Source organism: Erythrolamprus reginae, chromosome Z, assembly GCF_031021105.1.
Source record: "Erythrolamprus reginae isolate rEryReg1 chromosome Z, rEryReg1.hap1, whole genome shotgun sequence".
NCBI lineage: Eukaryota > Metazoa > Chordata > Lepidosauria > Squamata > Dipsadidae > Erythrolamprus > Erythrolamprus reginae.
The window spans coordinates 101,506,144-101,533,791 of NC_091963.1; the positions used below are offsets into that span (position 1 = coordinate 101,506,144).

Consider the following 27,648-nt stretch of genomic DNA (forward strand, 5'->3'; position numbering starts at 1 on the left):
CCCTTGGGTCTTTGTCTCTGTCTGCATCTTTCCTATTTAACCCAAATATTTCTTCCATTTCTACTATCATTTGCTTTCATACCTATGCCCAAAACCTTATCTTCTCTTCAAAAATATCTTTTTTATATCCAATTCCATTTTTTGATCTCTTAATATATATTGCCCCTTATTTGATTCATAATTCTTTATTGTCTTCTCCTTCTTCTCTTCTTGTTTTATTTGTTGATTTATCTGTTGCATCTTTTCCTCTGATCTTTCTATTATCTCTTCTATTTCCTGTGTTTTATGCTCTTTATTCATTGTCCCTTGTTGAACATTTTCTGACTTCCCCACAATGTCATACATTAAATGTTTTATCTCCTTGTGGTTCTTTATCATCATTTGGAACATCAACACCATTTCTTTTTGAAATCCACTCATCTCCCCCTGATGCAACATCTTGTCTTATTTTGATGTCAAAATATTGCTCAATAGTAGTCTGTCATCACCCCAAAGTCTTAATTGTTTATAACATTGATTTTCAACCCATTTTTTACATTTACAAAATCCTGGGGCACACCACCAACGAAAATGACACAAAATGACACTCTAACACAGTACATATTACACATATAGTTAATAATATACACCATCAGGATAGACATAACCAGCTGAGGCTAAGGCTTCATCTAGTGGTGGCAACGTTTACCTCCAGTCCTGACCAGAATTAGAAATTGGGACCATGGGGAGGAGTAGCAGCTTCAACTACTCACTGCAGCCACACAATGATAAGTGCGTGGCAGCCCTAGTGGGGACCTTCCTGGGTGTGGATGAAAGGCGGCCTGCTATTGGTTCATTGCTAGTGGTCGGGATGAATCCTAGAAGATGATTGGTCAGTGAGCATTTCTTGTGCCTCCACTCTCCCTGTCTCTGATAGCTGGAGGGATTGTGAGGGGAATGTTTATGTTCAGATGGAGGCAGCTGGCAGCGGGCCAGATAAATGGCCTCCACAGGCTGTATCCGGCACGCGGGCCATAGTTAGGGGATCCATATTTAATTTCCCCACCCACACCTGACCTTGTCTCACGGCACATTAGTGTGCCGTGGCACACTGGTTGAAAAACACTGGTCTATAACACCAGAAAGCCAGTTTAGAAACCATTTGCTCAATCCTAGCATTGCTCTTCAGGGGAATGCAATAGTTATAGTTCTTTGTGTTCCATAGTTAGTCAATTAGTTCCATTTAGGTAATCCAGGAAGATTTATTCGCCTTCTATGCCACCCAATTCCAAAGGACTGTAATAGGATAATCCCACAAGTCTAGTTGCACCGTCATAAAAGATGATCACATGACCATGGGACAGTACAGTCGTCATAAATATGTGCCAATAGCCAAGTGGGCAAATTTGAAAGTATGGAAACTCAGTTAGCTAGCCACACTATTTCAACCTAACATACTGTGTCTCATGGAGTTTTGCTGTGATAATAGAATGAACAGAACCTTCCTTGTAAAATGAACAGAACCTAATTTGAAGAAAAGATGGGATATACATTAACAGATTAATTAATAAGCAAGCACATTTTTTATCCCTGAACTCTCTTTCCATAAACTCTCTTTATGGATTGCTAAATTACTGCAACTGAATACAACTACCTATTCAATGATAGCTTTGGGTGGGAATCCATAGAAACTATAATCTCAAATCTGGAAAATATTGAGTTTCAGATACAAGTGCACCAGTGTGCCTTCTGTCCCCTGTCCAATTGTCTCTCCTTATCTCATTTATCTTTTCTTCCTTTCAAATATGTTCACCTATACTTTTATATCTTTTCTTCTATTCTTTTCTTTATTTATATTATTACATATCTATTCTCTTCAATGTGTCTTATGTATTGGACAAAATAAATAAATAAATAAAATATATAAATAAATAAAATTTATATTCACCTGAGGGACATAATAGTAATGGGAGACAAAAAAATATCACTTGCATTAATTAGACTCAAATTATAAAACTTCTTTCCCATTTCTGGAACGTTCTGACTGAGGTCACAAAATTGGCTGGTAACATGAGACTCTTGTTAGCACTCTCTCTGCTTCTCTGTCTCCCCTTGTCATAAAACTAGAGTTAGGTTACTAGATTAATTCCACAATGTTATATATTTGACACTAGAAATTCCTGTTGACAAATTGGCGTGGAAATGAAAACCAAATGTGAGTCACCTTCTATAGACAGGAATTTACAAAATAAATTCTTCAGAATATGAGGCTTTTTAAGTTTGAAGAAGTGCTGTATAAAATAGTTTCATTAAACTTAAATTAATATGTTTTGGTACCATACTTTTATGATAACATGTCTGACAGAGAAGCAGGTTGCACATCTCAGTATGTTTATACAAACCTCTAAGGATGGATGGCCGCCATATATGAAGGGTACTGGGCAAAATGCTCCTAGAACATTTACCTCTCAAGAGAATGAATTTCTCCCCTGCCAACTGGTCCTGATTAAACTCTGACTCCCATAGGTTAAAATCTTCAAATAAAGCTTTAGGACTATTTTGCTTTAGCTCCTGCAGATTCCCTTAAATTTCTTTAAAGATTCCCATCTTTTTCACCTCCAGCCTTCTAACATGTACCTCTGCTTTTATATCCACTTAGAGTCTCTGCTTTTTTGTTTTTAGTTAATGTGGGGAAAGGAAGAAATTCAAAATGGAGGATTGTCTATTGATTACAAGCCTGCTGGAGGTTAAATTGTGACTAGGTCCAGTTGCCCAGCATTAATAATTAGGACTGCCTCAATAGGGTATTCTGGGTCTTGGAAGTTTGAAACATCTATTAATTTTCTCAGCAAGCTTTTTACTTACTTTACTGGAGTTATGCTCGATAGTGTTCAATTTATTGTATGTAAAGTGGACAGAGGTTAAACGATCTCATAGATTGTCTTCTTTTAATTCTGATAGGCCAGTGGTTCCCAGAATTACTATGCCTCGTACATCTGATAAAGGAATTCAGGTGAGAATTATGATCTCTGCAATAAGATTAAAGGTAAAAGTTTGCCCAATCCAGTCATGTCCGAGTGTAGTGGGCAGTGCTCACCTCTATTTTCTTAACTGAAGGATCCACTGTTGTCTGGAGACATTTTCATGGTCATGTGGTCAACAAGTTAAAGGGGGGACATGATCGAAACATTTAAATATGTTAAAGGGTTACATAAGGTTCAGGAGGGAAGTGTTTTTAATAGGAAAGTGAACACAAGAACAAGGGGACACAATCTGAAGTTAGTTGGGGGAAAGATCAAAAGCAACATGAGAAAATATTATTTTACTGAAAGAGTAGTAGATCCTTGGAACAAACTTCCAGCAGACGTGGTTGGTAAATCCAGAGTAACTGAATTTAAACATGCCTGGGATAAACATATATCCATTGTAAGATAAAATACAGGAAATAGTATAAGGGCAGACTAGATGGACCATGAGGTCTTTTTCTGCCATCAGTCTTCTATGTTTCTATGTTTCTATGTAAGTTTATACACCAAGGTGCATGGAACATTATCTTCGCACTTGAAGTGGTACCTATTTATCTATTCACATTTGCATGTTTTCAAACAAGGCAGGAATTGGGGTAACAATAGGAGTGGGTTCCACTTACCTGCCAGTTTGCACATTTTGTGCATGTATCCCTTCCCACAAATGACTCTCTGCATATGCAAAGAAGTCTTTGCAGATGCGCAGAGGGTTTTTTGGCAATCCATGGCAACTGAAAGACCAGTTCAGGAGTGTGCAGTGCTGGTCATCGTGGCCAGTTTGGCAATTGGTGGGAAATTTCCACTTCCGGTTCTATTGAACTGGTCCAAACTGGCAGCAACCCACTTATGGATAACAACAGGAGCTCACCCTGTTCCACAGCTCTTGGATCAAGAACTTGAATGTCAGCTCTCTGCTGACAAGCTCAGTGACTTTAACAGCTGTATTTGCTGTATGTCCATACACCATCAATACACATGCTTTGAGGACTTCTACCGTGTTCTATAGCAACGAATGCCATCACAGTGTCCTCACAATTAAAGAAATCGAACCAGAGGTTTCAGTGTAGTCAATAAAGGGGAGGGGAATCATGATTCTGAAATATGACTGAATGCTCACAGAACATCAACTGCAATTATCAATACTGAACTTTAGGGCAAATTTAGGTGAAAGTAAAAAGAACCTTGAACAAATTAAATGCTGTTTTTATTTATTCCTTATCTGGATGTGCTTGCAGAAACATTCAGGTTTACATAAACATTGAGAATTTTGAAAGACTCATCCTAAATTTAGTCTCACACGACCTTCTTTCTGCAACCAAGTGGATGCCTCCAGAAAGCATCCCATCTTTTGCTTGTGTGCAATATTGGAAATATTTTGCATAAATGATTTAGATATTTGAATATGTTTAAACATAAACAGAAACAGGAACATGTTTTTTGAATAGAATAGAATAGAATAGAATTTTATTGGCCAAGTGTGATTGGACACACAAGGAATTTGTCTTGGTGCATATGCTCTCAGCGTACATAAAATAAAATATACATTTGTCAAGAATCATGTGGTACAACACTTAATGATTGTCATAGGGGTCAAATAAGCAATGAAGAAGCAATATTAATAAAAATCTTAGGATATAAGCAACAAGTTACAGTCATACAGTCAACATGGGAGGAAATGGGTGATAGGAATGATGAGAAAAACTAGTAGAATAGAAGTGCAGATTTAGTAGAAAGTCTGACAGTGTTGAGGGAATTATTTGTTTAGTAGAGTGATGGCGTTCAGAAAAAAACTGTTCTTGTGTCTAGTTGTCTTGGTGTGCAGTGCTCTGTAGCGACGTTTTGAGGGTAGGAGTTGAAACAATTTGTGTCCAGGATGTGAGGGGTCAGTAAATATTTTCCCCGCCCTCTTTTTGACTCGTGCAGTATACAGGTCCTCAATGGAAGGCAGGTTGGCAGCAATTGTTTTTTCTGCAGTTCTGATTATCCTCTGAAGTCTGTGTTGGTCCTGTTGGGTTGCAGCACCAAACCAGACAGTTATAGAGGTGCAGATGACAGACTCAATGATTCGTCTGTAGAACTGTATCAGCAGCTCCTTGGGATGTAGCAACAAGCCTTGTTTGCTCACGTGTTACTATGAAAAGGTTTATAGGAAGGCATCCATTTATTAGTCATATTTCTGTGCAATTTCAAACCTTTACTAAGGTTATACCTCATAATCTTTTAAGATTCTGTGAGACATAAGCATAACAATTGGTATCAAATATTACATAGTTTATTCTTTGCTGGGTGTATGGATTCTATAAAATTTAAGAGTATTTGGAATGTGCTGGGGCATAAATATACTGTAGCAACTCTTTAAAGTAGCCATCCCCCCATTTTTAAAAATGAAAGCCTGTAAAAAGGACAAGTGCTTTAGTAAGTAGTTTTAAAGATACAGCAACTTTAAAGAGTTGATTCCTTAAATATATTACATTATTTTCAAAAATATTACTTCTTTATAATATTTTTTTTTCTGACTTTCAGGAGGCAATGTTTTTTTATTTGGGGAAAGATAAATGGATGAGTAACATTACTGGTTTCATGCCACTGTGAAGTCTGCTAGGAATATTTCCAAATTTATTTCAAGAAGAATGCATAGTGGCATCCCTTTTGATGACCAAGTTTGTACACATAATCTATGGCAGTGTTTTCAAACTTGGCAAATTTAAGATGCTTGGACCAACTCACAATAACTGGCTGTGGAATTCCGAAAGTTACCTTTACATCGTCAAATTTGAAAAACAATATTTTTTGGGAATATCCCAGTTTAAGTCTTGAATACTTGCTGGGTGACTTTGGGCAGAATTCTCCCTCAACCCAACTGACTTTGAACTCTGAACAGAAGGAAGGATAACAAATTTAAGAAGTAAATATTGCAATGTTGCATTTACCCCGCAGTACACATTAACCATCATAGGAAAGGTAGAGACAAGAAAGTGTCCTAGAAATTGAAATCAAGTAGCAGAGTTCCTCCAATGCTAAACGATGGGATGCATTTCGATATTATTTTTCACTTTGGAACTGACGTTTATTTTGAATTGAACAGTGTACTAAGATGCTCATGCGCCGCCTGACACCGCTTAGGAAGCCGACCCCTCCAAGAGTCATCGTCCCCAGAACAAGCACACAAACCAAAGATAAAGATACTCAGGTGAGGTTTTCTCAGCCAGACATAAAGTGGGTGTCTTCCTAAAAAAAATTCCTTGGATAAATTATCTTCAAAGAGCTTTCCGCTCTCTGGTTTTCTAACTCCAATAACTGCTTAAAATTGATTCTGCTGTCCTGAAAAATAAGTTTTCCCCATTAGGTTTTCATGAATGTTTTTATTTTTTAAATTGATTTTTAGTTCCAAGACAAGACAAAGACACATACAAAAACACATAACATTTGTTTATTATGTGTATGCATGCATCGGACCAGAATATCTCCCGGACCGCCTTCTGACGCATGAATCCCAGCGACCGGTTAGATCCCACAGAGTTGACCTACTCTGGGTCCCGTCGACGAAACAATGTCATCTGGCGGGACCCAGGGGAAGAGCCTTCTCTGTGGCAGCCCCGACCCTCTGGAACCAGCTCCCCTCGGAGATTAGGATTGCCCCCACCCTCCTTGCCTTTTGCAAACTTCTTAAAACCCACCTCTGCTGTCAGGCATGGGGGAATTGAGACATCTCCCCCTGGCCTATATAATTTATGCATGGTATGTTTGTGTGTGTGTCTTGCTTTTTAAATAAGGGGTTTTTAGAGACTTTTTAATATTAGATTTGTGATACATTGTTTTTTATTATTGTTGTGAGCCGCCCTGAGTCTGCGGAGAGGGGCCGCATTCAAATCAAATCAAATCAAATCAAATCAAATCAAATCAAATCAAATCAAATCAAATCAAATCAAATCAAATCAAATCAATAAACAAATCAATAAACAAATCAATAAACAAACAAATAAACAAACAAACAAACCTTTTGAAGATTTAACTTCCAGTGCTTTAACTGGAATTTAACTTTTATTGGCCAGGTGCCAATGAAAGTTTTCCTTTATACCACTACTATAGACTATGAGTGTTGACTGTGTATAAAGAACATGCATTATCTCAATGCTTCTGTCTTCACCATCAGATTTCCACTTCCTTTGAAACATTGTTGAGGAAACCACTACCTTCCGTGGAAAAAAAGAAAAAAGAGACTAAAACGAAGACAGCCGCCAAGCGTCCTACAAGCAAAGCTTCTGCCACCAAGCCTCGCCGGTCCTCTTCACGCAGAAAAAGTACCAGCTCTTCTGGGAGGTAAAAATCTTTTACAACTAGTAATAGGCCAACTTAGCCATTCTTTCCTCCTTCCCCGGCCTGCTGCTTTTTCTTCTCCAGATTTTTCCTTGGCAACAGGAGAAACAGTTGAATACTTAAATATGGGAAGTAAATATAACACACTTGTGGGATGGAAAGTTGCTTGCTTTTCAAATTTCCATCAGTGGAAAAATCTTCCTTTAAAGATATTTTGCAATTTCATTAATGGTTCTGATGTACATTTAATTTTTCTTTTTGCTTTAGAACATTCTGGTGGGTAGTTTCCTTCCTTTCTCCATAACTAATTTTGCAAAATTAGTAGTACAAACAGGAAAGAGGAGGAAGTCAAGACAGCATCCTGCCCCTTGATATTGTAATTTTTCCTATGCCATTTCTATAATTCTTAATAGTTTTTTAAAAATCTGTGTAGTTAAAGTGACTTGCAGGATTACTTGTTCGCTTAGTCAGACATGTTTAGGCACATAAAACCTATAATAATACAAGGCACATATCTCAGGCATTGGTTGGAATTTCACATCAAGCTATGCCATGATTTGCTTAATCAACAAATGCGGAGGAGAAAAACAGTCCAAATTAATTGACTAAGCCAAAAGACAGACTAACATTTGGCTTAGTAGCAACTTCAAAGTCAGCCTTTAATATTAGTGGCAGAGTAATTGTGCTGGGCCTGTTGTTCCATATTCTATATAAAAGTACTTGGATGATGAACTATGAGTGGCAGCTCAATAATATTTTTTTTATTCTCTCTACAGCAATGTTTCACGAGCCGCACCAGCGAAAAAAAGCAAGTGAGTGGCACCCTGCTTATGCTCCATTCTACCTCCTTTTATTTTCTTTCTCTCTGATGTTCTTTCTGTTCTCCCTGTTTTGGCTTTCTCGGTTTTAAGGCTCTAAGATCTCTTGTTTCCATTCCTGGAATTTGCCTGTACTGAATTGTGCATGCATGGGAGAATAGCTCCCAAGATCAAAACTATAAAGGTGTGGATGGGCAGGAAAGAAATGGTACGAAATAACTAATAGGCAAGGAAGGAAAGAAAACATAATGGCTTCTGCATATGATGCTAATAAGGATGGTTTGCAAGGATGAAATAGTATTGAGGTGTAGTAAATGAATACACGATAGATGTGTTTCTTTTCCTTATGTTGTGCATTCATTGTGTTTTGTAAGGATGATTATTTCTTTTTCTCAGCACTCTGCACAATGTTTCTTATTCCAAAACCAGACTTATATATGAGCATAGTGGAAGGACATGAGAACTGAGGTATTGAGCACACAAATCAAGAGGAAGGGGCAAGGGACAAATGTTAAGGCATTGTAATGCAAATTCTATCTATTTGCATGCAATGTTGCAACACTGGTAAAAAGGGCAGAGTTTAGATTGTAGCTTAATGACCTATCTTTATTACTTTGGATCTTTATGGTTAGGAACAGACACTAATGGTTCAAAAAGTGATGTACTGCAGAAAATCTCTTGATGATCCCTGACCTCTACATATTGGAAGTCAAGTCCAAAAGACCTTATTCATGGCCCTAGTTGTATAGAACTGCCTTCATCCAGAAGTTAGATTTGTCCTACTGTTGATTGCTTTCCAGAAACTTTTAAAGCCCAAACTCAACCAGAGAGGGTATCTTTTTTTTGTGCTGTGGTTATAATGGAATTATTTATTTTGTTATTAAATTTCAATGCTAGTGTTTATTTTTATTGCGTACATTTCAATTTCTTTAATTCACTTATTCATCATTCAATCATGATGCATATTTCTTCATACGTTGTAACCTGTCAGGAATTTTGAAAAACAGCAGTACATTAGATGAAGAGAAAGAGAGAAGAAAGCCAGCAATGGATGGGTTTCTTAATACCAAGTATGAGAATTATCAAAGCTGTTAGAGATGAGAAAATACATACAATCCCAAGTTCATGTACTATAATACTACATTTACATTTAATATCTTTTCATTCAGCAAGTATTCAAATTTACCACACTACTGAATGACTTGTATTTACACTCAGTCACCGGCACACTCAAAATCAAGTGATCAAAATTCCAGGGCTTGGCAGGCTACAGGAACGTATGCCCACTTCAAGTACTCCTACCTGCCAATCTCCCTTCCCCATTTACGACCTTTTGACCATTTTGCACAGCAGCACTTCCTTGCAAGCGGTGGCAACATCTGCAAGCCACTCCCCATCCCCAGGCTCCTACTTCAACTCCATCATTACCACCACTGAGGAATGCCACTTTGTGTTACGGTCAAAAGGGTTAGGGAATGGGAGAGATAGGCAGGTAGAGAGAAATAAAAGGGGAGGCAGATGAGGCAGTCCCTTACCTTACCAAAGTTCAGGGATGAAAGGGACAAATTGGGAATGACATGGGTCAGGGTGAGTCCTCACATAATGACTGCCGAGATTCAGTTAATTACAACAGTAGAGATGGTGGAGATTGCTGCTGCTGCTGCTAAGAAATACGGTCACATGACATTGGAGCCAGGGTGGCGCAGCAGGTAGAGTGCTGTACTGCAGGCCACTGAAGCTGACTGTAGATCTGCAGGTCAGCGGTTCAAATTTCATCACCGGCTCAAGGTTGACTCAGCCTTCCATCCTTCCGAGGTGGGTAAAATGAGGAGCCGGATTTGGGGAGCAATATGCTGGCTCTGTTAAAAAGTGCTATTGCTAACATGTTGTAAGCCGCCCTGAATCTAAGGAGAAGGGCGGCATAAAAATTTATTTATTTATTTATTAGATTTGTATGCCGCCCCTCTCCGAAGACTCAGGGCGGCTCACAACAGCAATAAAAACAATATAGCAATGGAACAAATCTAATATTAAAAACATATAAAACCCTATCATTATTTAAAAAACTAAACAGTACATTCATACCAAACATAAAACAAAGTATAAAAAAGCCTGGGGAAAAGGTGTCTCAACTCCCCCATGCCTGGCAGTATAAGTGAGTCTTGAGTAGTTTATGAAAGACAGGGAGGGTGGGGGAAGTTCTAATCTCCGGGGGGAGTTGGTTCCAGAGGGCCAGGGCCACCACAGAGAAGCTCTTCCCCTGGGGCCCGCCAAACAACATTATTTAGTCGACAGGACCCGGAGAAGGCCAACTCTGTGGGACCTTATCGGTCGCTGGTATTTGTGCGGTAGCAGGCGGTTCCGGAGGTACTCTGGTCCAATGCCATGTAGGGCTTTAAAAATCGAATAAATAAATAAAATAAAATTTATGATTGCATAAATTAAGGACAAGTATTCCAGTCCCAACTACCGCCCTGATTTAGAGACTCCTGTAGAGATTTGCTTCTAGATGTGAGCATTTTTAAATTCGGTTTAGTAGATACTAGTGTTGAGGTCAAAGATGAGCAGAGGTTACAATGATAATCATATTTCTATCCATATTTTGGCAGGAAGCCTAATGTTGTCTACAATGTCCACATAACAGTGTATGATAGGGGGAGAGAAATGAATACCCCATTCATCAAGGATACACCCTGGGAAGGTAATTCAAGTGATCTGCCCTTGTCTCAGTCAAAAAAAGTCTGTGCTAATGAAAAGCTTGGCAAACTGCAATTATTTTCCTTTTGATTTTTCTTGCTTTGTTTATTTAAAATAATATAAGGTTTATATAATGCTTTAATTCATTATTTGAAATACAAATCATAATGAGTTTATATTATTAGTTAATTTTAAAAATATACCTTTATGCTAAATGATTCATAATAAATTGCCATTAGTGGTATACAGGTAGTCCATTCATTTAATGATTGTTCAAAGTTACAACAGCACTCAAAAAATGACGTAGTCATTTTTACATCCTAGTTTTAATAGTCATATAAAATAATCTTCCCTCCTTGTCCCATTTCTGGAAGTATTTTAAAAGTAATTTTATTAAATTTCAAAAAATAAAATGTTAACATACAAAATTACAACACAAAAGGAAAGGTGGGAGAAACGGTATTTTAAAAAGTAAACACCAAAATAATTAATGTGCTTTGAATCTACACACTTTTGAGACACTTGACAATCTCTGCATTAAAAATTGTTTTTTTCCCCTGAAAAAATATGTCATCAAGATTGTAAAAATACACATCTCTTGCTCTGCTGTAGAGTTTCACTATTGCAGAGCAAGAGGTTTTCACAAGACTCAGAACTGTCCATTCTTTGTGTAGCTTTGCCTTTCTATCCAATTTCAGCCAGTTGTGGAAATAATTAATGCATGGTATTTTACTTTTCAGATTGTATAGTATGTTCAGGGCTCTCTAGAATTTGCACCGTTTTCAATGTCATGAAGTGTGGCAGAGTTCCCGTCAACAAACTCCTATTTGTACTTCACACTCTCAAGATCCTAGTGACCAGAGATGAGATGTATTGTGCTCTTCAGTTAATGAACGTGGATGGTATGTGATCCAGAGGCTTTTGTGTTGTTAGCAGTTATTTGACGCACAATCTATGCAATGGTGAGTTCCTCTTGGTTTGGACCGGTTTGCCTGAACCTGTAGTGGCCTGCTGGTGATGTCACGATGTTGTCACAGGACCGGTTTGGTTGATGCCAGTTTGTGGCACTGCCATCTTTTTTTAAAAAAAATTGGGAGGAAACAAATCGGCAGCAAGGTAAGTTAGAATCCACCCATGAGTCCATGTTATACGTGGAAAGTTGATATCCTCATGAAATTAGAAGATTATGTGGAAGTCAATTGATGCATCAATTTCAGTTTGTCTGACTTAGTCCTGTGCAATGGAAGTCATGCAAATGGCAGCCTGATTTTCTGCATACTAACATCACTGAATAAACTACAGCCTGGGGAGAAGAAAATAACTTAACCTGCTATAGAATTTTTACATCCGATTGCTTCTGCATTGATATAACATGCTTAACTTGATGCCTGCATTAATCTATTATGATATTTAGATTTTGCAGACTGAATAACAGACTAATCAAACAATATGAGTACACTGAATATTTTCAACCAAAACAAGGTTAACATTAATCCAATTTAGCATGCTGTACTAAATTGTCAGATACATCTTTACTTGATATGGTTAACTGTATCCACTCAGTCAGAACTAAATATATCCCATTTTGATTATGCAGAATATATGACATTTATGCTCCTTATCAATTGGGAAGGCATGCTGACTAAAAATTTCAAAGTCATCCAATGTATGTCCTATATTTGGCTCTATAAGTGCAGGGGTGTGTATGTGTGTCTGCGCGCACGCACACACATTCAAATTGATAAAAGCATATATACAACATTGCAACAGAAGCCACACTCTATTTTTATATTATCAAGTTCCATGCATGCCCAACCCTATAATGATCCTATAGATCCCCTGATCTAGCCTTCACTTTATCTTGTTATGTTTACTTTGTAGATCTTCCTAGTCCATCAACTATTTTTGCTGGAAAGAGTGTTGGCTGCAATTATTGGGCAAGTTGGCTGGAGATGCTGAAAATTCTGGCTCATGTTTGGAGGGTCATATATTGTACACCTATTATAACCCCAACTGTTACTATGTCTGTCAACCTGATCATCTGCATGTATTTATGCCACTCCTCCCCTTTTCTCTTATAGTACTTGGGACTCTGAATTTTTCAGAATTTCTGGACGTTGTGAATAGAACCTCACCATTTTCTCAAACAGAAGGTATGAGAAGAAAAACTGAGGCTACAACAAGGGAAATGTTTACACCATTGTTACTGTACAACATAATTCTGATTCTTTCTATCTCTTTGTAAACATTTGCTGCTTTTCATTTTTTTAATTTAAACAAACATAATTCTTGTGATAATGTGCTGATTTATTTTATGGGATGTTTTTACCTGAATGAGAATAAAAACTGAAAGGTAACAAGATTTGAACTGGAATGAAATATGCTAAAATTGGACACCAGAATACTGAAATATAAAGAGACTATATGGATTTATGCTTCAACAAAGAGAGATTTAATTAAAAAAATGTTTTAATAATTAAAATAAATTATTAAAAATAATGTAATAACTGTAAACTTGATAGTATGAAGGTGTGTATCTATGAAGAATTGATTGGGATGTTAAAATATATCCATGATGATATCAAAAACTTATCTTTTGCAAATTAGAGGTAATAAGAAAACAGAAATGAAGCTGGAATATGCAGGACATTTAGAATGAACAGTGCTGGAGAATAAAAATGAGGAATAAGGAAATTACATTGAAGAAAAAGAGACTGAAAATAAAATACAGATAGATAATTTTACTGAAATTTAAAGTGACAAGAAAAGAGTAGACAGGGGGAAGTATTACCTTCAGAAGAACCAATCAAAAGATAGATGGTGTTATAGGGAGAAGAGATGAGAATTGTGCAGAGATTTAAGCAAATAATATATTTAAAAGGAAGAAAAGGAATTTTAAAAGAATTTATATGTTTAAAAATAAAAGAAAAAAGAAGTTAAGAGAAAGAGAGGAAAGAGAAAAACCCACAAGGTGGAATTTCTCTGAGACCAAAAGAAAATGGATAGAGATGGGAAAGTTAATGGAACAGAGGAGGGGTAATAAGATATATGTTAATAGATTTACTAGCATCAATATTATTAATTGTGTATAATTATGTCTGATATAAGGTTTTATATAGGATTATATGATATATATTATGAAAAATGAAAATTAAACTTTTGGGATGATTCAAAAGGGATGAATTTAGAATGAAAGAAGGGAAATAAGTTGTATCATAGTAGGTGTAATTGTTGAAATGTTATAAAATGTGTATAATTATTATTTTACAAGGTTTTCATATAGGTTTTGTAATAGTAGGAAGAGGGATAGGCAGATATTAAAAAATTTAATTGCATCAATATTATTAGTTGCATTTACCGGTAATTAATTTTGATATAAGGTTTTTAAATAAGATTGGTATATGGTGATACATATTATAAAAAGGGGAAATTAAATTTTGATGATGAATCTAGAAAGGATGAAGGGAAATAAATTACATTATAGTAGGTGAAATTGTTGGAATGTTAAAAAACTTGTATAATTATTATTTTGAAAGGTTTTTATACAAGACTTATGGTAATTCATTAATTTGATTTCATGTTGAAGAGATTTTTGATAATTAGTGGGTTGCTATATTGGGAAGTTGGAAGGGGTGGGCTGCGGCCCGGATGGGGGGGGACACAGTGGGTTAGCGAAAATGGAGCTCCACCCCAGAGCACCCAATTTGCACTGAAAGATGTTGAATGAAAATGCAGGGCGTCCTGCATAAGCCACGCCCACAGTGTGGTGGTAAAAATTTTGGTAGCCATTCACTGGAAGTTGGCAAGGGATGGCTGTGTGGTGGCAAGATTAGATTTTGTTTAAATATTGAGGACGAGTTAAAGTACGAAAAACTGAGTAATAAAGGTGAAAGGGGGATTTAAAAAGGCAAACAGGTTAGAATTAAGAGCATTTAGAGAGGACTGAATAAAAATAAAATGAGTAAAGATATAAATTGAGGAAAGGGAGAAGTATGGCCCAAAATTAAAAAATATAAAAAGGACAGATTTGAAGGATAAGTATGAAATGAGGTATAAGAGACAAAATATATATGGAAGACAAGTTCTTACATTGTCTTTGTTATTGTTGTGAGCCGCCCCAGTCTATGGAGAGGGGCGGCATACAAATCTAATAAATAAATAAAATAAATAAATAAACAGCGATTAAATTGGAAGAATATGGAAAATTAAAGGTGGTAGACCCAGGTGACAAAAATAGGTGGCAAAGCAGGCAGCATTAGGACAACAGTAAATATACCTAGAAAAATATAATATGCGTATAAATATGGATATGGGAAAATATAATTTTAAGAACAGCTCCAATGATTGAATGAAATTAGGAATTTGAATGTTGGTTAATCCTAAAATGGATTATGATTAGATGTATTCAGGGAAAGGACAAGAGGGAGGAAGAGGAAGTAGGGAAGGAAAGGGAGATGAGGAGAGCAGAGAAGAAGGAAAGAAGGATAGAAGGAGAAAGAAGGTAGAGGGAAGAGCGGGAGATAGAGGGAGGGGAGTAATTTGAAATATTGGGGGGAAACAGATGGGCGATAAAAGTACAAAAGGTGCAAAATTAGGAGGTTTGTTTATGGTACATTGGATAGAAATGTGTGTGTGTGTGTGTGTGTGTGTGATTTGTGGTATATGTATGAATGTATATGTGGAAATGGTGAGGAATTTTTTTTAAAAAAAAGAGAATAAAACTGGTTTGTCCCTCAGTGGGAGCAAAGAGGAAATTGTGATTGAGTGCTTTATTTTGTTCAGTATGTCACATGAATTACATTTTGATATTGGGTTGCTTTCATAGTTAATATGTGATGGAATAATCATCCAATTCTCTTGATATTAGACATAGCTAAACTAAGAATAAGGATGTTTCAGCACATCTTAAATTATTCTATAGATTTTTGAAAATGTATTCCTTAAATTTCTGGCATTCCATTGAGAGAAGAAGCCTGCATGTGAAAGTCATGTTTCATATTTTATCTCTTGACTTATGAGAAATTAATTGAAAGCAAAACAAGCTTTTCCTCTTATTTTCCTCATCTGCCTTTCACCATACCTTATATTTGTATCTATCTAGCAGTCAAAACACAGTAACAGTTCCATGGGATTTTTGTTGTTTTATTCTTGTTCACCCCAGCCCATATTTTACATTCCAGTGTCCATGACAACAGTTGGGTGAAGTCAATTGGCTTGCCCTTTATATTATCTTCACCCTTAGCTACAGCAACTACAGTAATAATTGCTATGGAAGCTGGAGTTTCTTCCCCCTTTCTCTGCTTCAGAAGTTGATGGAAAACAGATTCCTGAGTTATCCCATCCTTTACCTTTTAGTTGAATTAACTGTCCATCATGCCCTCTATTGCAGTGCTGAATAATAATAATAATAATAATAATAATAATAATAATAATAATAATAGCAACAACAACAAAACAACTATTATTATTATTATTATTATTATTATTATTTATTAGATTAGTATGCCGCCCCTCTCCAAAGACTCTGAAGAAGCTGAACTCTTGGGATGCATTTCAAATCTATATTCTTTTGGGATTTGCTCATGCTGGAAAGACACTTTAGGATAGAAACTACTGGCTATGGGTCGAAGTTGGAATCTGCAGAGTTCATTCTCTCACATTTATTAGATACACAAACATATGATGTCTCTTTGAATTTTTCTTCACTAGTTGTTAGCCTGATCATGGCAGTATCAACAATATTATTGCATCCCCTTTCTTCCTACTTACTGCCTCATGAAAATCAGACAGGCACTTGCTAAACTCTTTTTGCTGGTGTGAATGAAAAGAATTAGATATAGGGTAGATATAATGCATCAATGGCTTTTAGATGCATCATACCTGCCCTGTATCTAATTCACCTTGTTTTAAAGAAGGTTGAAAGTGTATGATTTCAGTACCTCTATATTTTCACATGGAAGCATCAGTTATTGCTTTTTTTCCCTTCTGTGTTTCTTCCAGGCTTCCAGAATATCCTCTGGGCTTTCAAGAAAATAAAGAAAGATATGGTTTGTGTTGATGATCTGAGGTTAGTCTTGGAAAACCTTGAAGTCAATCTGACCTGTGAAACTCTGCATGATGCACTAAAATGCACTCGTATTAATAGTGAGTATCTCCATTTGACACACACATCCACTAACACCCAGGATTATCCTGCCTAAGAGGAACCTGGTATCAAAATAGTATCTTGGGCCAGACCATCCAGTGTTAATCTGAGTAAACAACTCCTACTGTTACGCTGTCTCAGTTGGTTTAGGTTTGTAAAAGCTTGAAGTAGGATTTTGAATCATGCTCACAAACCTATCAGAGCTATAAACAAATGCTAGGGGTGACAATATTCCTTCTTCTCTTTGTGCAGAAAATAGGCTTTTGAACTTCAAGGAATTTCTTTTGGCTGTAAAGGAACTACAGAAACGTCCTGAAGAAGAAGGTGAGATGTTTGGTGGTTCTTGGTCTATCTGTAGAATCAATTCTTGGTGCTCAGTTCCATCTTGTTCTTGCAAGTGAATTAATATACAATGGTACCTCTATTTACGAACTCAATTCATTCCGTGACCAGGTTCGTAAGTAGAAAAGTTCGTAAGTAGAAGCAGTTTTTTCCATAGGAATCAATGTAGAAGCAAATAATGCGTTCAAACCCATTAGGAAAATCCAAACTTTAAGGCTTAAAAAAAAAGTGGTGGGCAGACAAAGTGAATGCTAATGGAATGGAGACAGACAGTGAGGAGAAGCGAGGAATGGAGGTCCTAAAAAAGGGTAACGCCACCCCAAACCACTCCCAAAATCACCCCTCCAGCCTTTTCCTATGCCACCCCAAATCACTCCCAAAATCATCCCTCCAAAAGCTTCCTACGCCACCCCGAATCATTCCCAACATTACCCCTCCAAAAGCTCCCTACACTGCTCCAAATCATTCCCAACATCACCCCTCCAAAAGCTTCTTCCGTCACCCCAAATCACTCCCCAAATCACCCCTCCAAAAGCTTCCTATGCCATCCCAAATTGCCTCTAAAATCACGCCTCCAAAAGCTTCCTACGCCACCCCAAATTGCTCCCAAAATCACCCCTCCAGATGCTTCCTATGCCACCCCAAATCGAGTTACTAACGAAGGCAAATGGAGTGATGAAAGGTAGCAAGGAGAAATGAAGCAAACACTTATTATGCCACCCCAAATTGAGATCCTAATGAAGGCAAATGGAGTGAAGAAAGGCAGTAAGGAGAATCGAGGCATTTTGAAAGGAGAGGTGATTTTGGAAGACTTTGGAAGCAATTTGGGGTGGCATAGGAAGCTTTTGGAGGGGTGATTTTGGAGGCGATTTGGGGTGGCATAGGAAGCTTTTGGAGGGGCGATTTTGGAGGCGATTTGGAGTGGCATAGGAAGCATTTGGAAGGGTGATTTTGGCAGTGAGATGGGGCGAAGGAAGCAGTAGGCTAGGGGGAATTTTGGCAGTGGGATGGGGCAGCTGCGGGGAGTGAAGGAAGCAGAAGGCTAGAGGGGAAAGTGGCAGGGAAATGTGGCAGCTGTGGAGAGTTCCTCCATTTTGGCCACTGCTTGCAGCAGCAGCAGCCAAGAGAGAAGCAAGGATTTGTAAGTAGAAAATGGTTCATGAGTAGAGGCAAAAAAAATCTTGAACACACAGTTCGTATCTCGAAAAGTTTGTAGGTAGAGGTGTTCGTAAGTAGAAGTACCACTGTACTGTGTTGACCTTTGCAACTTCCATCCTAAACCCAACACTCTGGTTTTTTTTTCAAAGAAATGATCTCTTTCAAAATGTCATAAGTTCTTTGTTAAACTATGCACAATTAGAGTGACCCAGAGTCAAGAGAGATAAAAAAGAACTGAACTTTCAAGAGATGGTTTATTTCCCTATATGAGTTAGGGAGATGTTTTATTTTATAAAAAACATTTTAAAAAATGATGCTTTGATATGTGAATAGTTCCTCTATTCTGTTCTGTTGCTATCTCTGTACTATTACAACAGGTGAATTCCTATCAGTAGTCTGGTGCACCCCTCTGGTAGTAGTCTTCCGATTGCGCAATTTGCACGTGAAGGCTGTCTTTGCTGGTCCATGCACGGTGCCATATTTCCCCCCCTAATTTCGTGTGGTTGTTGTTGTTTTGCTCTCTGAGTATGCGAGTATCCCTTTGCATATGCGCGAAGCAAAATTGGAAAAGGGGATGCACACACAATGAATTTTTCCCCCTACTGAGCATGTGCAGAAGCTGAGTTTCTGACTCTGTGCATGTGTTGCAATCTTATTTTCAGCTATTTTTAAAATTATTTTTTCTGGAATTTTCGGTACTGCACATGCACATGTGCACAAAACACACATGCAGCTAAGCAACACCTGAGGAAGTGAACTGGGAGCAAAGACGGTAACCCACCCCTGCCTAGATGGCATAGATTGATGGCCAAACCAGTTTTTCTTAGGCTGCCAATTACTAACTTCAAGTGTTAGAGGTATTCTCCCCAAGTTTTGCTTTGGAAATTGTCTAGATGTGCAACATATAACTTGGTTCCCGTGTGTGTGTGTGTGTGTGTGTGTGTGTGTGTGTGTGATATTAAATTCTTAAGACTTTCTAAATTTTCACACCAGCCTTCTTTAACCTTCTTTGAGGCTGCCTTCCATAGGGTAACTTAAAGAGGCTAAATTCAGTGGATCTTTTTGGTATTTCTTATATGTAAGCAATGGAAATGACAGCCAAATCCATGTTGGATTTAAAGGGGGGGGAAAGTCTTTCAATTGTTTGGAACCTTGACCCCATATTTCTGAAATGTCTGGTGCATTATTTCAATTAGACCATCTACCTGCAGATGATACCCCTTTTGTCCTTGAATCAGTGTAAGCTGGCTGAAAATCGCATCCTTCATCTGTGAGAATTTCCTTAGAAATGTCTATCCTATTAAGATTTTGATGATTTTTAGCTGGCACAGTCCACAATTAGAAAGCTTGAGAGAGAGTTTCATAGTCACATGTAATTAGGATATATCCATTGTCTTTACTGGATTGGGGAAAAACAGCTTTCAAAATTAATTTAGAAAAGAGGGTGGAAATAAAAGGTATTCTCTACGTTGAACTTCATTTTGTCCTTTTTGGTTTTGATAGCAGGGCAAGATTTACAGTAATTGGCCCCATCTGGTCTTGGCAAGTTCATTCTTTTAGCTGCAGTTGATATTTAAACATTTTCTTTATTGTAGGTCTTCCTTAAAATCGTTTACAATCTTGGCCATCCTTTAACAAATTTTACCTCTGAAAAATATATCGCATTCTCATTATAATACAGTATTTGGGGGGTTCTTCACTCAAGTTTTTGATGAAGAAGTTTGGTTTCCCTTTTCTTTTCTTCTCTTCCCTAGGTCTGGGGTTCTGTTTTCACCATTTTGGTCCTTTGGGGAGGACCAAAAGCTTGTTGTTATTTTAATTCAGTTTTAAAGGTTTATAACCATTTGTAAATTTGTCAGAGTTGTTGGAAAGTGAGCAGAATATCAACTTAATAAATTATAATTGTGGTTTATCACACTGCCATCTAGATTTGATTTGGCAATTTTATCTGCTACTATTCAGTCTTTCATAAGGACATGGGATGACAGATGTTCCTTGATGGTGTGAAATGTAATATCACAGGATGTTTGTTACTTACTTAATTAATTAATATGTTTTGTTTTGTGAAGTACGTATTGGTGGTATACAAAGATATAATAATATTTATATACATGATACTAGTAAAAGAGAAACATTAGGACAGGGGTGCACTTATGCAGGCCCCTAACTGACCTCTTAGGAATCTGGAGAAGTCAACAGTAGATAGTCTAAGGGTAAAGTTTTGGGGGTTAGGTGATGATACTACAGAGTCTCGTAGTGAGTTCCATGCATCAACTACTCGGTTACCAAAGTCGTATTTCCTGCAGTCTAGTTTAGAGCGGTTTACTAGCGGTTTACTTTAAGTTTGTATCTGTTGTGTGCTTGTGAGTTGTTGTGGTTGAAGCACAACCACAAATGGTGCTTTTTGCAGATATTCCAATGAATCATTGTAGTTAGAATTATTTGTACTCCCTTAAAGCTACCTTTCTTCAGCTTCTTTGCAGAAGTAATGTTTATTGCCCATTGCTGCCTTCTCAACTTTGGCTTTATATGCATTTGTTCTTAAAGCTTGGTCTTCCGCAGACAAAATTAGCTCCTCTGCCTCTTTAACAACTTATCTGCTCTTAATCATTACATATCTTGTTATCTACTTTGCCTGCTTTTTAAAAAAAATGTACTGTCCATGTAATAATTTCCCTTGCCACATTTCCTCGCTATTCTTGTACACCAGTTTGCTATCTTTAGTAATTGGCAATTCTTCATTATATAGTACTAGTTTCATTGTGTCTTCTTTCCTTTCCTTTCCTTTAGATATTCTTCTAGTGCTCTTTTTTATTCTTCAGCTCTTTCACACCAACCTATTTTCTTTAAGGTCGAATCTGTCAATACCACTGCATGGATGAAAGCACCTTGTCATTATTTTTCTCACCTTCCTGTTCAGCCCTTTTGGCTCTGCTTGAATCCAGTCTGGTATTCCAACTGTGTATCTAATGACTAGAACTGCCTAAATGTTAATTACATCAGTGGTATTTTATCCACTGAATTTGGATTTCTTCCCCCCTACCCTCTCATGAAGAATTCACTTCTAACCTTCTTGACTTCAGTGTGCTTTGAGGTTGTCAACTTGAAAGATGCTCAGGTATTTGTATTCATCATCTTCCTCCAAACTCTTATTATTTCCATATGGTCTCTTGATTCCTTCAGTTTTCACCATTTTCCTCACTGATGGTGGCAGTCCAAACGTTATTGCAATATCTTCTCTGTATATATAGACAACTTTGAGCAATGAGTCTATTTCGGATGATTGTCCATGTAAAGGAAGTTGCCTCGGGCGGGAAATGAACACTCGGACACCAAGCTGGGTAAAATGGTTCACTTTATTAAATATTCAAAGTGTTGGTTATGACCTATAAAGCCCTTCATGGCATCGGACCAGAATATCTCCGGGACCACCTTCTGCCGTACGAATCCCAGTGACCGATTAGGTCCCACAGAGTTGGCCTTCTCCAGGTCCCTTCGACTAAACAATGTCATCTGGCGGGTCCCAGGGGAAGCGCCTTCTCTGTGGCGTCCCCGACTATCTGGAACCAGCTCCCCCCGGAGATTAGAACTGCCCCCACCCTGCTTAACTTCTGTAAACTCCTTAAAACTCACCTCTGCCATCAGGCATGGGAGAATTGAGGCATCCCCCCTCCCCCAGGCCTATACAATTTATGTATGGCATGTCTGTGTGTATGTCTGGTTTAATAATGGGATTTTAAAATGTTTTTAAAATTTATTAGATTTGTTATGAATTGTTTTATTGTATGCTGTGAGCTGCCCCGAGTCTACGGAGAGGGGCGGCATACAAATCTAATTAATTAATTAATTAATTAATTAATTAATTAAACAAAGACCTGCAGGGGTCAGTAAATGGGGCGGAGTTTTCTGCACACAAACATGCTTGGGCAACTAAATGGGTGTAACTCCATGCCTGGTCAGGACGAGCCACACCCAGCGTGTGGGAGGGCTCACCCTGCATGACCTGGAACCGGAAATGACGTAGGTGAGCCCCAAGGGCACCCCCTTCACACCTCTCCAGCCGGTGAGGAAGCATAAGTTGTACAATGGGTGTGCCAATCATCTTACAAAAGATGCCCAAAGGAGAACACACAGTTACTACTGATACCCTTTCCGGCCCGTTTCTGCCATATAGTGACCAAGAATATAAACATCCAATTGTTGAATCAAAACCCATTTACATACAGATGCACCCCATAACCACAAATCCTTTTCCTCGTCCAGGATGGAGTAGGCGAAAAACAATCCGTAGCAAATGCTATAAGACTGCAAAAATTCCTACTCGGTCCCAAACCAGGCGACCTATAAAAAACATACTGGATTGAGTGGAGGGTGGGTGGCTGTCCATTTTGTGGTGAGCTCAGGGGCTAGAGAAGCCAGGGGCCACTGGGTGCTCTGGGGAATTCCTGCGCTACCGCGGGGATTGCCCCAGCTGATGGACGGGGCCGACTTGATTCCTGCCATCGGCAACTGTCGACCGGGCATTAATTTGCCCGGCCTCTCATTTTTGATATTTAAAGCCATACCTTGATTTGCTCAGTATTGTTGACAAAGGAATCAGTGCAATGACAAACAATAATGTACTAAGTGTGAGTCTCCTTGATGTTAACCTTTTCCAGTTGATCACCCCTGACCAGCAACTGTGCCTTTCATTGTGCTCTACATCTTTGCACAAAATTTCTAATATTATCTATCGACTGCTGTTATTTCTAAGCATTTGAATAACCAAGCATGAGTCAGGCAGCTGAATGCTTTATTGTACTCAATCCAAACTACATTCAAACTGGTCTTTCTTCTCTTTCAGTTTTCCAAAACTGTCTTCTAAATTAGGAGCTGACCTTTTGTTCCTCTACTATTTTGGAGGTTTTCTTTCTGCTCAGGTGGAAAGAGTTTGTTTTCAACTAGATGCTATTGGACTGCATCACCTACTCCATAATTTAGCAATATGCTGTTATTATAAGTTTATTTATTTCAGCTTCTTTTTTTTCTTGTTCACCTTCTTTACCTGGATTCTCATTGTGTCCCTTTGAGTTGTCCTTATAGCTGCACAAAACTTCATGGTGTCTTCTTTTTCAGTATTGATTGGTTCACTGCAGTATTTGCATTGATGGATTGGTAGAAACATTTCTGACTGGACTGAAGTCAGAGATTCTGATTGTAATATGCAGGTGGAGTTCCTTATCTGCTGATCTGCTTGGCTATAGCTGTTATTTGCTGCTTTATTATGTCCAGTGCTTTCTTACTCTTCTTTGTTTCTGGATTATATTTCTTGATCAAATACAGTAGTACCTCGGTTCTCGACCACAATTCATTCCAGAAGTGAGGTTGAGAACCGATTTGGTCGAGTACCGAATTAATTTATCCCATAGGAAATAATAGAAATGGATTTAATTGGTTCTTAGCCCCTATTTCCTTTATTTCCTATGGGATAAAGATCTGAGGAGCTCTATAGTCTAAGCACTCCAAGCTGTAGGAAGGGTGGGGGCGGCTGCAATACCGGCAGTTTCGGGGGGGCTCCTTTCCTCAGTGGTTCGTCTTGTACCTTTAGGCAGCTGCACCAACTTTCTCCGTGAAGATGGCGGCGGTGGCGGCAGCTTTCCTTCAAGTAGCAGCAGCGCCAGGAACATCACATGAGGAAGGGAAGCCGCTGACATTCCCAGCACTGCTGCTGCTCGAAGGAAAGCCACCGCCACCGCCGTCGTCGCAGAGAAAGTTGGTGCAGCTGCCTACAGGTAACAAGATGAACCACTGAGGAAAAGAGCCCACCCCCGAAGCTGCTGGTATTGCAGCCACCCCCACCCTTCCTACAGCTTGGAGCGCTTAGACTAGAGACTGGGAGGCTGTTAAGTGGGCGGCCAGGATGGGCGTGTCGGATTCCAACTCCCATTCCATCTCACCCCGTCCCCTCAGATCTTGTAGCATTTTGGATAATAAACAAAATTTTCTTTGGCTGTTCGGTATCCGAATTTTTGTTCAGATACCGAAGCAAATTTTTTCCGGAAATTTTGTTCGGTATCCGAAATGTACGAGAACCAAAGCGTTCGAGAACCGAGGTACCACTGTATTCTTTATCTTTGACCTTGAGTCTCTTTCCTTTCATCTATTCTAATTCACTTATATCCAGGCCAGGGTTCCTCATCGCGGCTGCTACCGGAATGGTTGCATGTGCAGCTCCGCATCCATGACGTGTGTGCATGTACCCCAGCATGATATTTGGCTTCTGTGCATGCACAGGAAGTCAAATCTTGTGCAAGGACACTTGTGCACATGAGATTTCACCGATTTTCAACAGGTTTTTTTGCTTCATGGAAACAAAAGAACCCCACTGAAAATTGGCAAAATCTCGTGCACGCGAGCATTGTCGCGCAAGATTTGGCTTCCTGAGCCTGCACAGAAGCCAAATCTCGTGTGCATGCACACATGTCAGGGACATAGAGCTCCACGTACAGCTCCATTTTCCCTACCGGGACACCGTATTGAGCCCTACCGGCTGCCACCCGCTACAGCTTATATCTGATCTTAGCATGCTGATTTTATTTCCCAGTCTGACCTGCCATTTTGGTAGTGAAAAGTTCTCCCCATCCCTTGTTTATTGATTTTGCATCCAAGGGATTCAATTACAATAGCATTTGCACTCTAAATTAGTTGGTTTCTTGCAGTGAGCTAATATTTATATTTGATATTATAGTACAGTGGTACCTCTACTTAAGAACTTAATTCGTTCCGTGACCAGGTAGAAACATTTGTCAGTAGAAGCATTTTTTCCCATAGGAATCAATGTAAAACCAAATAATATGTGCAAACCCATTAGGAAAGAAATAAAAGCTAGGAATTTGGATGGGAGGAGGAGGAGGAAGAAGAGGAGGAGGACAGTCGCTGCCCAGGGTGTTTCTTTTCTCTGGGCACTGGCAGAGATTTATTCCCACTCCAAGTGCCCAGAGAAAGGAAAATGCTTTGTTCGCGGTGGACTGCCAAAGCCTTCTTAAGTGCCACTGAAAGGCTCCTCTGGCAGCCCAGAAAAGCCCAAGATGGCCGGGATTAAAGGGGGAATGGCAGGAAACTGGCCGGGCTTTCATGCCACTCTCAAATTTCCTGAGAAATTTTTCCAGGCTCAGGTTCTTATGTAGAAAATGGTTCTTAAGCAGAGGCAAAAAAATCTTGAACACCCGATTCTTATCTAGAAAAGTTCTTAAGTAGAGGAGTTCTTAAGTAGAGGTACCACTGTGTTGGTATATTTTAACACTTGTATTAGTTGTTTCTTTGGAATAAGTTTCAAGGCAGGCAACTTTATTGTTTTTTGTATTCTAAATGCTCAGTTATAATTTATTTCAATTGTTCTGTTTAGTTAGAGGGATTATTAGTCAGCTAGGTGTTTAGATTGGGTTTGGCATTTTATGCACTTATCAAGTCCTTCCAAAGGACTTGAGATAGACAGATGTCATTATTTGACTATATTAAAGGCATCATCACAGATGTAATATAACGATATAAAGTAAACTGTCCTCTGTGGTTTTGTCAATTCTTATGATGTTCAAGTGGTACTCCAATTCTTTTGGGATTGTATCTAAGGAACATATTAACATTGGTACTACTTTTGTTTTCTTTTCCTACTGTGGTTTATTATTATCATTATCATCATCATCATCATCATTATTATTATTCCGATTGATTTATGTTGAATCATATATTTTCTATCTATTTCTCCTGACAGTATTTCCAAGTGAATATGCCCTCTTGGAACGGAAGCCTTTTAAGGATGTGACTGGGCTTATCGGTGCTGATTCTAGATGGAGAAGAAAGTACCAAAGCTATTTTGATGATGACATATCTGAATCCACAACCCCATACTTCTCCGGACCATCAAGTTCAGCTACATATAGTGATTTATCCGAAATTCGCAGAAATATATCCTGTTCATATGACCAGAAATTAATTGGACAGCTAGATGAAGATAAAAAAGTCACAGTGCAAATTTTGAAATCAGATATTGCTGAACCAAAAGTCCCTGACATTACATTGTCTATAGACAACACTGAAGAGATCACCAGAGAGCCTGAATTTGTGGAGGATAAAAAGTCAACGTTATCTATTGTTGCTATAGAAAGCACCAGTGCTGATAATGTCTTAGCGGAGGAAGAAAAAATCATATCTGATATTCCTGATCAAAATATCCCACTTGATCAAAATATCCTACCCGATCAAGATATCCCACCCGATCAAAATATCCCACCTGATGAAAATATCCCACCCGATCAAAATATCCCACCCGATCAAGATATCCCACCCGATCAAGATATCCCACCGGGTCAAGATATTCCACCTGCAGATAATGCAGAGGCCAAAGACACAGAACATGCTATCATAGAGGAAGTGTCTTAGACTTCTATTCTTCAATTCAGGTTGCTTGGCTTCCACAGATTACTAGTCGATCTACATGTTAAGAGAAGTTGGTTTTTCTGAATTTCTGAAGTTTCTGAATTTCCACCAACCAATCTAGTATAGGGAAATCTCAAGGCTTCTCTGATATTATGTGCATCATTTGCCCGGCCATATAATCAGAGGGACCAAATTTCTAAAATTAAAGATGTTAGGAAAGGGAGTCAGTTCCTCCTGAAAGTGGAATAAGCTGGGGAGGGATCCAGGGTTATTTTATGTGACTCATTGTGGATGATTCCTTGGCAGATCTGAATAAAATTCAGCAGGTGTGTGTCTTTCTAAAGCATTTTAATGTGCTTATTTGTTTTTTTATTGCTGTCTAGCAACTCTAGTGATTTTTTAAATTATTTTTTAATTGATTTTGAAATATAAAACACACACACAACATACAACAGATGCTCAGTGATTAGTGCCTGCCACCAGACAACATTAGTACTCTTCCACCAAAATGGGGGCATATTTTATATATACCATTTTAACTCAAGAGCAATATATCTATTTACATATTATAAAGTGATTCCAATTTATTCCTTGTAGCTTGGTCTCAAATTCTACTGGCCATATATCCTCTTACCGTATCCCATCGTCTCATCAGTTCCCGCAGATCAGTTTCATTGGCCGAGTTCATCCTATTATCCATAATCTCAAATTGAATATGATCCACCATGTACCAGTACCAATTTTGTATGCA

The 27,648-nt window shown here is 38.3% G+C and overlaps 1 protein-coding gene across 1 annotated transcript; it reads left to right on the plus strand.

Moving 5' to 3' along the window:
- Nucleotides 1-2,946: 2,946 nt before the first annotated feature.
- On the plus strand, nt 2,947-27,222 carry LOC139153861 (EF-hand calcium-binding domain-containing protein 13-like). Its single transcript, XM_070728276.1, has 10 exons — nt 2,947-2,992; nt 6,091-6,195; nt 7,159-7,325; nt 8,099-8,134; nt 10,750-10,841; nt 11,578-11,739; nt 12,919-12,990; nt 16,838-16,981; nt 17,235-17,306; nt 26,233-27,222. The coding sequence occupies exons 1-10, from the start codon at nt 2,963-2,965 to the stop codon at nt 26,898-26,900; spliced, it is 1,548 nt and encodes a 515-aa protein (XP_070584377.1). The 5' UTR covers nt 2,947-2,962; the 3' UTR covers nt 26,901-27,222.
- Nucleotides 27,223-27,648: the final 426 nt, after the last annotated feature.

Coding starts and splice junctions, on each gene's coding strand:
- LOC139153861 (XM_070728276.1), top strand. CDS start 2,963: ATGCCTCGTACATCTGATAAAGGAATTCAG. Junction 8,135..10,749: donor GCACCAGCGAAAAAAAGCAA/GTGAGTGGCACC, acceptor ATATTTTGGCAG/GAAGCCTAATGTTGTCTACA. Junction 12,991..16,837: donor ACCATTTTCTCAAACAGAAG/GTATGAGAAGAA, acceptor TGTTTCTTCCAG/GCTTCCAGAATATCCTCTGG.